At 44.3% G+C, this 14,505-nt stretch overlaps 1 protein-coding gene across 1 annotated transcript in view; it reads left to right on the top strand.

Annotated features, from left to right (window-relative positions):
• nin (ninein (GSK3B interacting protein)) overlaps positions 1-14,505 on the top strand; it is a 35,436-nt gene that overhangs the window by 4,949 nt on the left and 15,982 nt on the right. The window contains exons 3-6 of the mRNA XM_072698980.1: positions 10,833-10,878; positions 10,978-11,069; positions 11,644-11,811; positions 11,951-12,090. Of these exons, the coding sequence (XP_072555081.1) occupies positions 10,833-10,878; positions 10,978-11,069; positions 11,644-11,811; positions 11,951-12,090 (446 nt within the window). The remainder of the gene's footprint in view (positions 1-10,832; positions 10,879-10,977; positions 11,070-11,643; positions 11,812-11,950; positions 12,091-14,505) is intronic.

Genomic DNA, 14,505 nt, shown 5'->3' with positions numbered 1-14,505 from the left:
CTGGGGTCGCAGAACGCTTCGCGAGGATCATCTGCGGAACCCCAGGAAGATCCTCCCTCAGCCTTTGTGCGGGTGAAGTACCTGGTCTTTTCTTTTCGAGTCCGGTCATTCTGTTACGGCGCGTACAAACAGGCAGGAAGCCAGGGATCAGGAACACGGGTTTTAATTAACGACAGCACAAAGCACGCAATGATACAACATCAATGACCGGACTGGGGATACTAACACAGACGTGGACTAAATACAATGAACTAATGACAACAATCAGAAACAGCTGTAAAACACTGGGATTCCACATGAGGTTAACGAGGGGGCGTGGCACACGTTAGGATCGGACGGAGCGGGGCATGACACTAATGATGAACAAAATATTGGATCCACGATTTCCCTTGCCCGGATGCGGGTCACCGGGGCCCCCCCCTGGAGCCAGGCCTGGGGGTGGGCTGCACGATTTGGGGAAAATATCGAATCGGGATTTTTCTGACAGAAATTGCGATTACGATTTTATTTGTGATTTTTTTTTTTTATGTCAAGCTTCAGTTCAATATTCAGTGTGTAGTCATTTTAAAACATATGACGCAGCATGAGATACCATCAGTATTAACTGGTCTATATTCTAATGCAAGGATGAGAATTTAAAGATGTGATGTGTCAAGTTAAATAAAGTAATAATGAAAACAATTGCAGCAAAAAGATCTTGCAGGTAACGCTGATTACCCTCCTAATAACACTAGAACCACCTTTTCCCATGCCAATGAACAAGCAAGAACTACTTCGGTGTATGCAGCCCTTTTTGTTTGCGCTATTGTGTTGTTAGCTGCTGTTATTAGCACTAATAACACTAAAAAAAAACGTAATGTTCATAACAGAGTGGCTGTTCTGTCCTGAAACCGTAAGGCTGGAAATTTTTAAACGTAGTATGCATTTTATAAAATGTTAAATAAATAGAAGTCGTTTATTGGTGATTTCATGTTGGTCGAAGTTTCCGCTTTTTAACAACTTTATACGGTTATTTTCTATACAAATCAATTCAGGTGAAACAAAAAATGTACGTGTTCATGGTTGCAAACTCTTTCAGACTCTCACACAAGAAATCTTACGGCAAATCTATATTCCATTCTGAACTTAAAATTAGCTGCATCAAATACGTCACGGCAGTTTGCAAACTCTACAGACTATTTACAAGGTAAAAGAACTTACATACATGTAAATGTGTGTGCAGAACATTGAACAGATCGAAAATCTCACTCCATGCAGCTGACCAAAGTAGTAAATGAGAAGTAAAATGCAGTTTTCGACTGAAGCAGCTTATCATTCCTTTGCTTTGTTACTCGGACAAATACAAAACGAATGATTAAACATTATACGCGTCTTGTGCCCATACCCAACTGTAAAAGCGATTAAAGCGATCTATTCTTTCAGTATTTATGTTAAAGCAAGACTTTTATTTTATTACTGTTGTGGGATTAATCTTTGGAAACAAATTTAATAAGCACAGTAAACACGACTGAATTGTGGGCTTTACGGTTTTTTGGGGGGTCACCAACTCCACTGCTGTGAGAGTTACTGTCTGTCTCATTGTTGTTTTGATGGGTTAGCGGTATACTAATGCTATTGCCTATTAACAAAAACCAAAGGTATGATACACTGAAGTATATTGCAGCTGGTGTTTAAAAGGAGCTCGCCGGTTCTATTGATGATAGGACCTTTCTGAAACAATCTCGGACCTTGAAATAGGAAGGCAGTTCACTTATAGCTCAGTAGCGGAATCAGTATTTTTCCGCACCGCGAATGTAACATTTTCCTTGGGTTTCACGTGTTTGCTGTTTGTGGGCCTATACACCTTCTTGGGCCACTTCTGATTGGTGAACATGACTGGCACACGAGAAGCACGCTGCTTGTGATTGGTGAGAATGACTGTCACACAGGGAGCATGGCATGAATTTGTAAAGCTATTCTGACAGCAGTTTTAAACCCTGGGTCCAACTTGCTGTATAATCTAAATCTTGCTGTATATCCTAAATCGCAGCTTTTGCGAATTGCTAATCGCGTTGTTTCAAATCGCGATTTCGATTTCAAATCAATAAATCGTCCAGCCCTAGGGTGGGGCTCGATGGCAAGCGCCTGGTGGCACAGCCCGAACACGGCACATGGGGCCCCCTCCAATGGGCTCACCACCTGTACGAGGAGCCATAGGGGTTGTGTGCAGTATGAGTTGGGCAGTGGCTGAAGGCGGGGACCTTGACGGTCCGATCCTCGGCTGCAGAAGCTAGCTCTAGTGACATGGAATGTCACCTCTCTGGTGGGGAAGGAGCCTGAGCCAGTGCTTGAAGGGAAAAAAAGCCAGGGGAGTGAAAAATAGCTCTCCTAAGTTGGCCTAGGGGAGCTGTTTTTTTTCACTGATGGCCTAAATCACTGGCTATCGCTTGAATTCATGATATTTTCAGCTGGGAAAACGGAGGTTGAAAAATGGGATCGGGCCGGGGCCCCATGTGCAATGAATTGAATATGATTATGACATGCAACTGTGCCCTCCCCAGAACCCTCAATGTCTATGTGCAACTTAAAATTGAGAAGTGGGCACTGGCACCAGAGGTAAGGCTGAGTGAACAGACCGCCCTCCGGACGCCATTTTGTGTGCCCACCCCCAAGGCCCTAAATGTATGTGTCATGAGAGAGTAAGTAATGAGAGTGTCTAAGTTGTAGTGTATGATTGAGACACAGGTGGCCACGGGGGGACAGAGGAGGAATACCTCCCCTGCATCCCAGCGACGCACCTGCACCTCAAAGCCCTACATGTGTGTTGGAGTGACAGAGCGGGAGGAGGGAAGCACTTAGGGATGGGGAGGAAAGGACTGGGGCGGGGCAAGTACCCCCCCTCTGGAGCCAGCTCCCCCGCTGACCCCCATAAGCACCCCCATTCCCCGGAATCCACCCAGGGCGGGGGGTCCAGGCCCATCCAGACCGGGGCCCAGAGCATCGGCACCACCGGGCACCACAGAGCCCGGGGCAGCCAACCAGACCCCACCACAGAGGAAAAACTACACCCACCCCACCATTCAGTCAACTCCCAGACTACATAAGACAATAGACACCCAGGTTGAGTCCATTATCCTCCTCTATTGGATCCCCCCCCCCCCCCCCCAGAGTGGATACCCCTAAGGCAGGGACCACCTGCGGACAGATGGAAACAACCTCCCCGCCAGCTAAAGAGGCCCCCAGCCCCACCGACGCGCCGAAGGCCCCTGCGCCGGGGCTGGGCCCCAGTGCATGCGCCAGCCGGAACCCCAGCCCGGAGGCAGAGTGCCCCCAGAACCCCAAGCCCGCCCCGGACCCACCCAGTAGCAGCACAGCTGCCAGGCCGGTACCCTACGTCTGCCGGCACAGGCTACCCCAGCAGCGCTGCATGCAGCCGATAGAAAGACGCCACCCAAGAGCCACCAAAGCCCCATCTAGGCCAGGACCACAGCCCCAATGCCAAACCCCCCCAGAAACCCACCCGCAGGGAACCCCCAGACGCCCCAAGCCCATATGCCCCCCCCTCCCCACACCAACAACAAAGACCAAAGTGGGACAAACCTGCGACCCCCCACCTCCACTAGGTGATGGAGCTGATCAGAGGAGCCCAGAGAGTCTGATCTAATATGGCGGCAGAAGCTGTATCAAGACTAATATGGTCCAGCAAACTGTCTCTATATTGGTTGATATTAAGATTATTTTTATTGTTCCAGTTCATGAGGACAGTCTTCTTAGCAATGCATAAAGCGGTGAAAGCCATGTGGGTTGTGTTAATCTCTGCAGTGACACCATCTAGGTCGCCCAACAAGCAGACTGAATGAGAGGCTGGAATGGTACATAAGTCCTCACATCGAGATTTTATTAACTATTTCAAAAAAGAGTGGGCTTTATATTTAGACTATAATGACCTGCCTGGAACATCAGCATCTGTTCTCTGGGAAGCAGGCAAAGCTGTGATGAGAGGTAAAATAATCTTATTCTCATCACATAAAAAGAAAAGTGAAAACAGTTCAATGATCGACTTTGTGGTCGTGTCATCGGACTTGCGGCCGCATGTATTGGACACTCGGGTGAGGATAGGGGTGGAGCTGTCAACCAATCACCACCTGGTGGTGGGTTGGCTCCGCTGGTGGGGGAGGAAGCCGGTCAGACCTGGCAGACCCAAGCGTCTACTGGGAACGTCTGGCAGAATCCCCTGTCAGATGGAGTTTCAACTCCTACCTCCAGCAGAACTTCGCCCATGTCCCGGGGGAGGCGGGGGACATCGAGTCCGAATGGGCCATGTTCCACGCCACCATTGTGGAGGCAGCTGACCGGAGCTGTGGCCGTAAGGTGGTCGGTGCTTGTCGCGGCGGCATTCCCTGAACCCGCTGGTGGACACCGGCGGTGAGGGATGCCGTCAAGCTGAAGAAGCTTGGCCTGTGGGACTCTGGAAGCAGCTGATGAGTACCGGCGGGCCAAGTGGAACGTGGCTTCGGCGGTCGCTGAGGCAAAAACTCGGGTATGGGAGGAATTTGGCGAGGCCATGGAGAACGACTTCTGGATGGCTTCGAGGAGATTCTGGTCCACCATCCAGCGTCTCAGGGCGGGAAAGCGGTGCAGCATCAACACTGTTTATGGTGGGGATGGTGCACTGCTGACCTCAGCTCGGGACATTGTGGGTCGGTGGAAGGAATACTTCGAAGACCTCCTCAATCCCACTGACACGCCTTCCAATGAGGAAGCAGAGTCTGGGGACTTGAGGGTGGACTCGCCTATCTCTGGGGCAGAGGTCGCTGAGGTGGTTAAAAAGCTCCTCGGTGGCCGGGCCCCGAGGGTGGATGAGATCTGCCCGGAGTTCCTCAAGGCTCTGGATGTTGCAGGGCTGTCTTGGTTGACACACATCTGCGGCATCGCGTGGACATCGGGGGCGGTGCCTCTGGATTGGCAGACCGGGGTGGTGGTCCCCCTCTTCAAGAAGGGGGACCGGACAGTGTTTTCCAACTATAGGGGGATCACACTCCTCAGCCTCCCTGGTAAGGTCTATTTGGGGGTGATGGAGAGGAGCGTCCGTCGGATAGTCGAACCTCGGATTCAGGAGGAGCAGTGTGGTTTTCGTCCTGGCCGTGGAACAGTGGACCAGCTCTATACTCTCCGCAGGGTTCTGGAGGGTTCATGGGAGTTTGCCCAACCAGTCTACATGTGTTTTGTGGACTTGGAGAAGGCATTCGACCGCATCCCTCGGGGAGTCCTGTGGGGAGTGCTCCGGGAGTATGGGGTGCTGGGCTGCCTTATAAGGGCTGTTCGCTCCCTCTACAACCGGTGTCAGAGCGTGGTCCGCATTGCTGACAGTAAGTCGGACTCGTTCCCGGTGACGGTCGGACTCCGCCAGGGCTGCCCTTTATCACCGATTCTGTTCATAACCTTTATGGACAGAATTTCTAGGCGCAGCCAGGGTGTTGAGGGTGTCCGGTTTGGTGACCTCAGGATGTGGTTCTGTTGGCCTCATCAGATCGTGACCTTCGGCTCTCACTGGAACAGTTTGCAGCCTTCAGTTATTAAATTCTAATGTGTGTTCATAATATAAACTTTTTGGGAGTCAAAACAAGATAAACTACGAGTGATTTGACCTCTCTGTGACGCTTCAGAATTACATTATGATACAAACATTTTATATACTTGCAAAAATAAATGGTTCCATTTTACTTCTGATCTGAACAATTCTTGGATCACAAAGGATATGAAATTTCAGCTGATTGTATAATCACTTACTCTGTTTAAGTACATTTTTCAATCACAAATCACGGAGTAGCCTAAAACAGTGTCTTCGCAGCACTGTAAAATAAAATGGGTTAGCAGAGTGGTAATGCTGCATCGCCCAGGGGTTAGCTAGTTAGTGAATTTCCAAAACTCATTACGACATAGCATGTCGGGAGTGCTAATAACAGACCTAACATAAATTACCAATAACCTTAGCATACTGAAGGAGGACGGCACATTTTCTGTCAACGAGATCAGAAGTGCCAGTGTGGCTTTAAAGCGCGGTACACACTTCGCGATTCATTGTGGTGTTCACGCATGCTGTCAGTGTTTATGTACGCTGTCAGTGTTTACATTTTGTTTTGTTGTCCTTTGCGCCATATCTTACGATTGAGTTGGTGTCGTCGTACAGTCTGCATACCTGTCATACCCAAGATTATTAGATCCGTATCGCACAGTGTGATCGGTAATGATTTTATAAGATTGCTAAAATCACACAGTGTGTACCGGGCATTACACTTTAGAAGCATGGTGTGGCATGCTGAAGGTAAGCATGTCTTCCCTGCCTTGTTTAATATGACTGTTTGCAGTTACAGTAAGCTGCACTTACCTCTAGATGTTTCCTCAGATTGGACATGGACTGTTTAGAAACATCTTTACAGCCGGTGAACACGCACTGCATTGCACAGTTAAACGTGTCCCCTTTCCCGTAATGTATCAGAAATGTTTTTTATATTTCCAGCAATGGTATGCATTCCTTTCCTTGTCTGCCATTGCTTGCAACTGAAACTCAGACCGCTCCGGCAAGTTAATTAGCAGAATTGGCTGCAAATGTAGACGTGACAGGATAACCAATCAGAAGCACCAAATAGTTTCAAACTTTCGGCTGTGGAGGGAAATAGCAAAGGAGGATGTTTTGCATAAGAAAAACATGAAAAGCAATTAAAAATACTGTTATTATAGATATTAGCAAGGTTTTGCATACAATCTTATGATGCAACTAAAATTATAATCATGAATATTTCCATAAGTAAATGTAATTTAATTACACCTTTTTTGCTAGTAACTGTAACGGATTGCAATTACATTTTTGTAATTAAATTACGTAACGCCGTTACATGTAACTCGTTACTCCCCAACACTGACCAGGAGGAACCCAGGACCCATTTCATCAGCGTAGGGTCTGACATTGGGTCAAAGGATTTCATCCCAATACCTAATAGCAGGCAAGGTGCTGTTGTCTAGCCTGTAGAGGTCTGTGTGTCCCTCTATGGATATGCCTCCGCAGACCATCACTGACTCATCATCAAAACAGTCATGCTGAACAATGATACAGGCAGCTTAACATTATCCACGGCTTCTCCAGACCATCTCCCGTATGTCACATATGCTCAGGGTGAACCTGTTCTCATCTGTGAAAATGAGGGCAGCAGTGGCGGACCTGCCAATTCTGGTATTCTATGGCAAATGCCAAATTGCTCTGCACGGGGCTGGACAGTGAACACAGGGCCCACTAGAGAACGTCGGGCCCTCAAACCACCCTCATGATGTCTGTTTCTGATTGTTTGGTCCGAGACATTCGCACCAGTGGCCTGCTGGAGGTAATTTTTTAGGGCTCTGGAAGTGCTCATCCTGTTCCTGCGTGCACAAAAGAGAAGACACCGGTCCTGCTGATGGGTTAAGGACCTTCTACGGCCCTATCCAGCTCTCCTAGAGTAACTGCCTGTCTCCTGGAATCTCCTCCATGACCTTGAGACTGTGCTGGGAGATACAGCAAACCTTTTGGCAATGACAGTGGAGGAGTTTGACTACCTGTGCAACCTTTGTAAGGTCCAGTTATCACCTCATGCTGCCAATAGTGACACTAACCGTAGCCAAATGCAAAACTAATGAAAAACAGTCCGAAAAAATGAGAAGGGGAAAATGTTAGTAGTCTCCACCTGTTAAACCATTCCTGTTTTGGGGGTCGTCTCATTGTTGCCCATCTAGTGCACCTGTTGTTAATTTCATTAACACCAAAGCAGCTGAAACTGATTAACAACCCCCTCTGCTACTTAACTGACCAGATCAATATTCCAGAAGTTTAACCGATTTGATGTTATACTCTGATTAAAAAGTGTTCCTTTCATTTTTTTGGAGCAGCATAGATATTTATTTCATTTTGAGTAGTTTGACGTTCATTACAAACATCTTAGGTGGTTTGTTTACCCTGGAATGCACCAGTAACTTTTGATTTCTTCTCCCTTTTTTTACTGTTTGGCAAATTCTGCATACAGAAATGATTTACATGCTTATTTAAATAAGTTTTGGGAAAGTGAGATCCAATAACAAGCAGGCACTCGAGATGCATGTGGAGACTCATGTTAATGGCAGGTGTGAACAGACTTATTTACCGCTGTCCACTTGTGATCGGATCACCCAGGACGCATGTGTGAATGGGACCTTTGTGTTGCTGAGCTCACCAATGCCTTCCTTGCTTTTAAGAATGTACCAAACTATTGCTTTGGCTGCTCATAGTATTTCTGCTACTGTATGTCACTGATGAGTTTGTTGTTTTCTCTGCCTAATAAAATAATGTGGGAAGAGACCAAACCTTCCCATGAAACAGCTTGTCAGTCAATTGTTCAATTACTTTTGGTCTCTTGAAAAGGAGGGGGCTATATACAGTATATATACAGTGGTACCTCAGTACTCTAACTCATTATGTACTCGAATGTCTTAAGTCGAACCAACCAGTTAGAAAAAAAATTACCTAGAACTCAATCTCAATCTCAGAAGTTGAACCATAAACGCCGACCTAAGATAACTTGTACGCGTGGGGAAATGAGTCATGCAGCACATCTCTCAGCGGAAACAAAGGGTAACACTTCAGTCTCAGTCTCGCATTCGTTGTGATAGCATCGTTTGTTAGTGATAGTGCTTTTTATTGAAAATATCAGTTAATGCACTGTACTTTATATCATTTTGGTAGCCATTGCACATTGTTTGGATACATTTATTTTCTTACTTGACAAATTTGACACACCCGGCTCGTACGATCCTCCTGTGTGCCATGCCCGGCTCGTACGATCCTCCTGTGTGCCATGCCCCCCTCGTTAACCTCGTGTGATATCCCGATGTCATCAGCTGTTTCTAGTTATTATTATTGTTATTAATTAGTCATGTGCATTTAAGTCCATGTTCAAGTATGTTTCCCCAGTCCTTTCATTGACGTATACTCCTTGTTGTGCATTGTTTGCCCTTTGTTCTTGGATTTCCATCTGCCTAACCCTGATTCTGTGCTCCCTGCTTGCTCGTCCTGTGCGTGGTGTGACAAAATTACTTTTTTGATAAATGTGCTTATATGTGTTTAGTATATGCTCTTCTTGTTTTATCCTGTTCATTTTGTGTTTAAATGCTTTAAAAAAACATATTTAGGTGTCATTTTTTTGTGGCTGGGAACCAATTAATTGGTTTTCCGTTATTTCTTATGGGGAAAATTCAATCAGAACTCGAACATTTTATGATTTGAACCAGAGTTCTGAACGGATTAAATTCGAGCTCTGAGGTACCACTGTGTGTGTGTGTGTGTGTGTGTGTGTGTGTGTGTGTGTATACAGTGGTACCTCAGTTCTCGAACTCATTAGAACTCGAATGAACCAGTTCGAAAAAAATTACCTAGAACTTGATCTGAATCTCAGAAGTCAAACCACGAACGCCGACCTAGGATAACTTGTATGCACAGGGAAATGAGTCATGCAGCACGTCTCTCAGCGGAAACAAAGGGTAAAGCTTCAATCTCAGCCTGGCATTTGCTGTGATAGCATCAAGCATGTTTACACTAGCTGAATAAATATATTTAGACTGTAAAAATACATTTAGACAATGATAGACAGTAACAGTAATTATTATTATATAATAAAATACATTTAAAAATAAAGATTTCTTATTAATTAATTTAATATTAATAATAAATCATTAATACATTTAATTATAATAATATTATCGTGCAGAGCGGGGACGGAACGGAGACAAAGGCGCAGACGTCAGGGTATCGGGGAATACGGGGTTTAATTACAGGTAAGGCAGGCAAAATGCAGACGGACAATAAAATGACCTGACTAGGGAAACAAACTGAAACGCTGACTAAATACAGAGGACTAATGACAACAACCAGAAACAGCTGATCACACGGTGATTCCACACTGGGTTGATGAGGGGGCGTGGCACACGGAAGGAGCGGACGATCGGGGCAGGGCACATTGTTTTCTTTTTAACTTTACACATTGTTTGGATACGTTTATTTTCTTACTTTAAAAATTACTGTTTTGATAAATGTGCTTAGATGTGTTTAGTACAGTATATGCTCTTTTTGTTTTATCCGGTTCATTTTCTGTTTAAATGCTTAAAAAAAACATATTTAGGTGTAATTTTTTGGGGCCGGGAACCAATTAATTGGTTTTTTATTATTTCTTATGGGGAAAATTCGATCACAACTCGAACTTTTTAGGATTCGATCCGGAGTTCTGAACGGATTAAATTAGAGTTCTGAGGTACCACTGTATATATATATATATATATATATATATATATATATATATATATATATATATATAATAATCTCCCCATCCATCCATTTTCCAAACCACTTATCCTTCCTGGTCGCAGGGGGTCCAGAGCCTATCCCAGAAGCTATGGACACGAGGCAGGGAACAACCCACAACTGGGGGGCAGCCCATCGCAGGGCACATTCACACATTATTCCCTCACACATGCACACCTATGGGCAATTTAATAACTCCAATTAGCCCCAGCATGTCTTTGGACTGTGGGGGGAAACCCCATGATGACATGGGGAGAACATGCAATCTTCACACACATGTAACCCAGGCGGAGACTCAAACCAAGGTCCCAGAGGTGTGAGGCAACAGTGCTAACCACTGCACACACACACACATTTCATATATAATATATGTGTGTGTATATACAGTATTTAGATTTAGATTAGATTCAACTTTATTGTTATTACACATGTACAAGTACAAGGCAACGAAATGCAGTTTAGGTCTAACCAGTCAATGTTTGCTTCTCCAAAGTGCTGGGATACACGTACAAGCACTGTAGAGGAATATGAAGCACAAGGTAAGTTTCCTTCCAAAGCAATTTACTGTTGATATGGGAATGCAGATTAACTTGAATGACTACACTCCAGAAAGCCTCCTGCAGTGCATCTTTTTGTAGGTCAGCTACAGTTGTGGAATCCTGATGGACCCAACATCCTGCAGCGGGCAGCACTTCCTTTTACAGGCAGACTGGAAGAGCTCCTGAATGAGGCATGTAATGACTTTAGATTGTCGTGGGATGGCTGTGCAACTGATGGGTCTGGAGATGTTTTAGAACTGCACAGTACGATAATATTGAGGTTATCAAGTTAAAAAATTAACAGTTAGATACCATCTCCATGTCAACAAGGCGGCTGAGACTTGGCTGTAGATGAACCTTTCAGTAGAAAACAGTAATCCCAAAACGGACATCAATATGAATACTGAAATAGTTGCAGCAACACAAAATTGGTGTTTAACAATGGGAATCTCTCTTGGGATTTAAATCCCATTATTGTCTGATGTGAATTGGGTAGCACATAAGTGCATACATAACACTATCATGGATGTTGGAATGTTCTGCATGAAGGAGTAGTGCAATAGCCTCAGTGCTGTTATCCTCTCTGGGGGATTTGTTATTTAAGTCAATTGTTATTTAAGAGTGTCAATAATTTTTTAAAAACTGTACTATAATTTGTACTATACTTTTGTACTATAAATTTTCTAGATTAAAGGAAATTTGGGGGAAAATAGCTGCCAAATCATCACTTGGGTGATTTTATTTATCTTATTTATTGCTCATCAGCTATTTGATGGCACTGGTCGGAGTACAGTCACCCCAACATCCCTGAGAAGTACAACTGGCATAAAACTCTTCTCCAGTCTGGATGATGGAACAGGGTACACCCAGGTGGAGTGTGTCCTGGATGCTTGGCAGGAGGCTGGCATTGAAAATAGCACTGAAATTCTTGAGGTCAGTTAATTTGTTCATTTGAAAAGATACTATTTTTTTGTTTTTAAGAAGCGAGTTTCCTTTTATGTGCATTAATAGCAACATTAGCTTGTCCATGTGAACTACAGTTTACTGTCTAATTATGTATGTGTTTGTGTAGGCACTGGGTTTCAGTTCAGTGGATGATAAGGTGAATCTCCGTGAACTTGCCACAGCCCTTGAAAATGAGCTGCTTGTTACACAGAGTGGCATTCACCAGGCAGTGATGGCCAGTTTCAGAGCTGAGATACAGTATCTTCTGTAAGTGATGCTCACGTCTTTTATGTTTTAAGTGTCGGTATTGTAGTCTGGAATCTGTCCCAGAAAACACAGGGCATAAGAATGCATGGAATTCCTATACATTTCATTGCATCATTAAAACTTTTAACTCATGCAGCCCCAAAGTGTATTTTGGACAAAAAAAGTGTACTACAACTATAAAATCTGTGGCTTTATTGTCATGTTCCTGCATTTCTTACTCACTCTTTTCCATGATGTTCAATCTCTCACATTAAGCACTACTGTTTTGTTCTCTTATGTCATATGTTGTTTCATTTTGAACTTCTTTGCCGACCCTTAACATTACTGTTTCAAAAATCCTTATCTGAAGGTGTGGTACCTTCTGATTGGAAGCATGCCAACATAATGCCCATTTTCAAAAAAGGGGATAGAAGTAATTTGTCAAACTATAGGCCAATCAGTCTAACTTGTATAACTGGTAAAGTTATGGAGGCTATAATCAAAGAGAAAATGGTAGATTACCTGGACTCAAATAACATTTTGAGGGATAGCCAACATGGATTTAGGAAAGGTAGATCCTGTTTAACAAATCTGTTGGAGTTTTTTGAGGAAGCTACTCAGGAAGTTGATGATAAGAAGGCCTATGATGTCATCTATTTAGATTTCCAAAAGGCTTTTGATGTTGTTCCCCACAAGAGGCTCTCACTTAAACTCAAAGCGACAGGTATTTTAGGAACTGTAGCGACTTGGATTGATAACTGGTTAACGGATAGGAAGCAGCGAGTAGTTATAAGAGGCTCGATGTCACAGTGGGCCTGCGTTCATAGTGGGGTACCGCAGGGTTCAATTTTAGGACCACTTTTGTTCCTAATTTACATAAATGATATAGACACCAATATATACAGTAAACTGGTGAAATTTGCAGATGACACCAAGGTGGGTGGTGTAGCAGATACTGAACTAGCGGCTCAGCAGCTACAGCGGGATCTTAATTTAATTAGTGACTGGGCTGACACCTGGCAGATGAAATTTAACAAAGACAAATGTAAGGTACTCCATGTAGGGAGCAGAAATATAAAGTACAGGTATTTTATGGGACCTACTGAAATAAAGGTAGCTGATTATGAGAAAGACCTTGGTGTGTATGTTGATGCTTCCATGTCTCATTCTCGCCAGTGCGGGGAAGCAATAAAAAAGGCCAATAGGATGTTGGGGTATATCTCCAGATGTGTGGAGTTTAAGTCAAGGGAGGTAATGCTAAGATTATACAATTCCTTGGTGAGACCTCACCTAGAATATTGTGTACAGGTTTGGTCACCATATCTTAAAAAGGACATAGCGGCCTTAGAAAAGGTGCAGCGTAGGGCCACAAGAATGATTCCTGGTCTTAGAGGAATGTCATACGAGGAAAGGTTATTTGAGCTAAATCTGTTCAGCCTCAAGCAAAGGAGACTGAGGGGGAACATGATCCAGGTCTATAAGATTCTAACAGGTTTGGATGCTGTTCAACCGAATAGTTACTTCAGCATTAGTTCAAATACAAGAACTCGTGGCCATAGGTGGAAATTAGCGGGAGAACATTTCAAACTGGATTTAAGGAAGCACTTCTTTACACAGCGTGTAGTCAGAGTATGGAATAGTCTTCCTGATAACGTAGTGCAAGCTGAATCCTTGGGTTCCTTTAAATCAGAGCTAGATAAGATTTTAACAACTCTGAGCTATTAGTTAAGTTCTCCCCAAGCGAGCTTGATGGGCCGAATGGCCTCCTCTCGTTTGTATATTTCTTATGTTCTTATGTTCTAGATGAGTAGGCAATGAAATGAGTTTTCTTGAGAACTTCCTATAGTTAAGTAATTGTATTCCCTGGGCAATGATAGTGATAGCCAAAAAAAGCAGTTTCAATTTCCAAATCAATTCAGTTTTATATGTATAGTACATTTTCACAACATTACATTGTCTCAAAGCACTTTACATTATCCCAGCCCAAAGTCCGCAGTGAGCAAGCCAGAGGTGACAGCGACAAGGAAAATGTCCTAGTAGGAAGAAACCTTGTGAGGAACCAGACTCAAAGGGGGAGTCCATCCTCTAGGGGCCATAAAAGAAGTTAGATATACAAAATGACAAATTTGTCATTTTAAGATGCAAGTTAAAATGCATAGGGCAGGCAGGTGATGGTGATGGTGCTGCTTATGATGGCAAGATGAGCAGTTATACATCAGCAGGGCAGGCAGGAGAGACGTCACAGGCAGGAGGGCACGCAGGAGAGATGTCACAGGCAGGAGGGCAGGTAGGCCGAAAGGACGTCACAAGTAGTAGGGGCTTCACAGGCAGCATGGTAGACAGAATATCTTGATTTTTTTTTTTCTCCCAACTGCTCTGGCATGACACTGCATAATAATGCATCCCCAATTGTAGATGCTATGTGCCAGTCAAAGT

This window comes from Paramormyrops kingsleyae, chromosome 14 (genome assembly GCF_048594095.1).
Source record: "Paramormyrops kingsleyae isolate MSU_618 chromosome 14, PKINGS_0.4, whole genome shotgun sequence".
NCBI lineage: Eukaryota > Metazoa > Chordata > Actinopteri > Osteoglossiformes > Mormyridae > Paramormyrops > Paramormyrops kingsleyae.
This window is presented reverse-complemented; position numbering and strand designations above follow the sequence as displayed.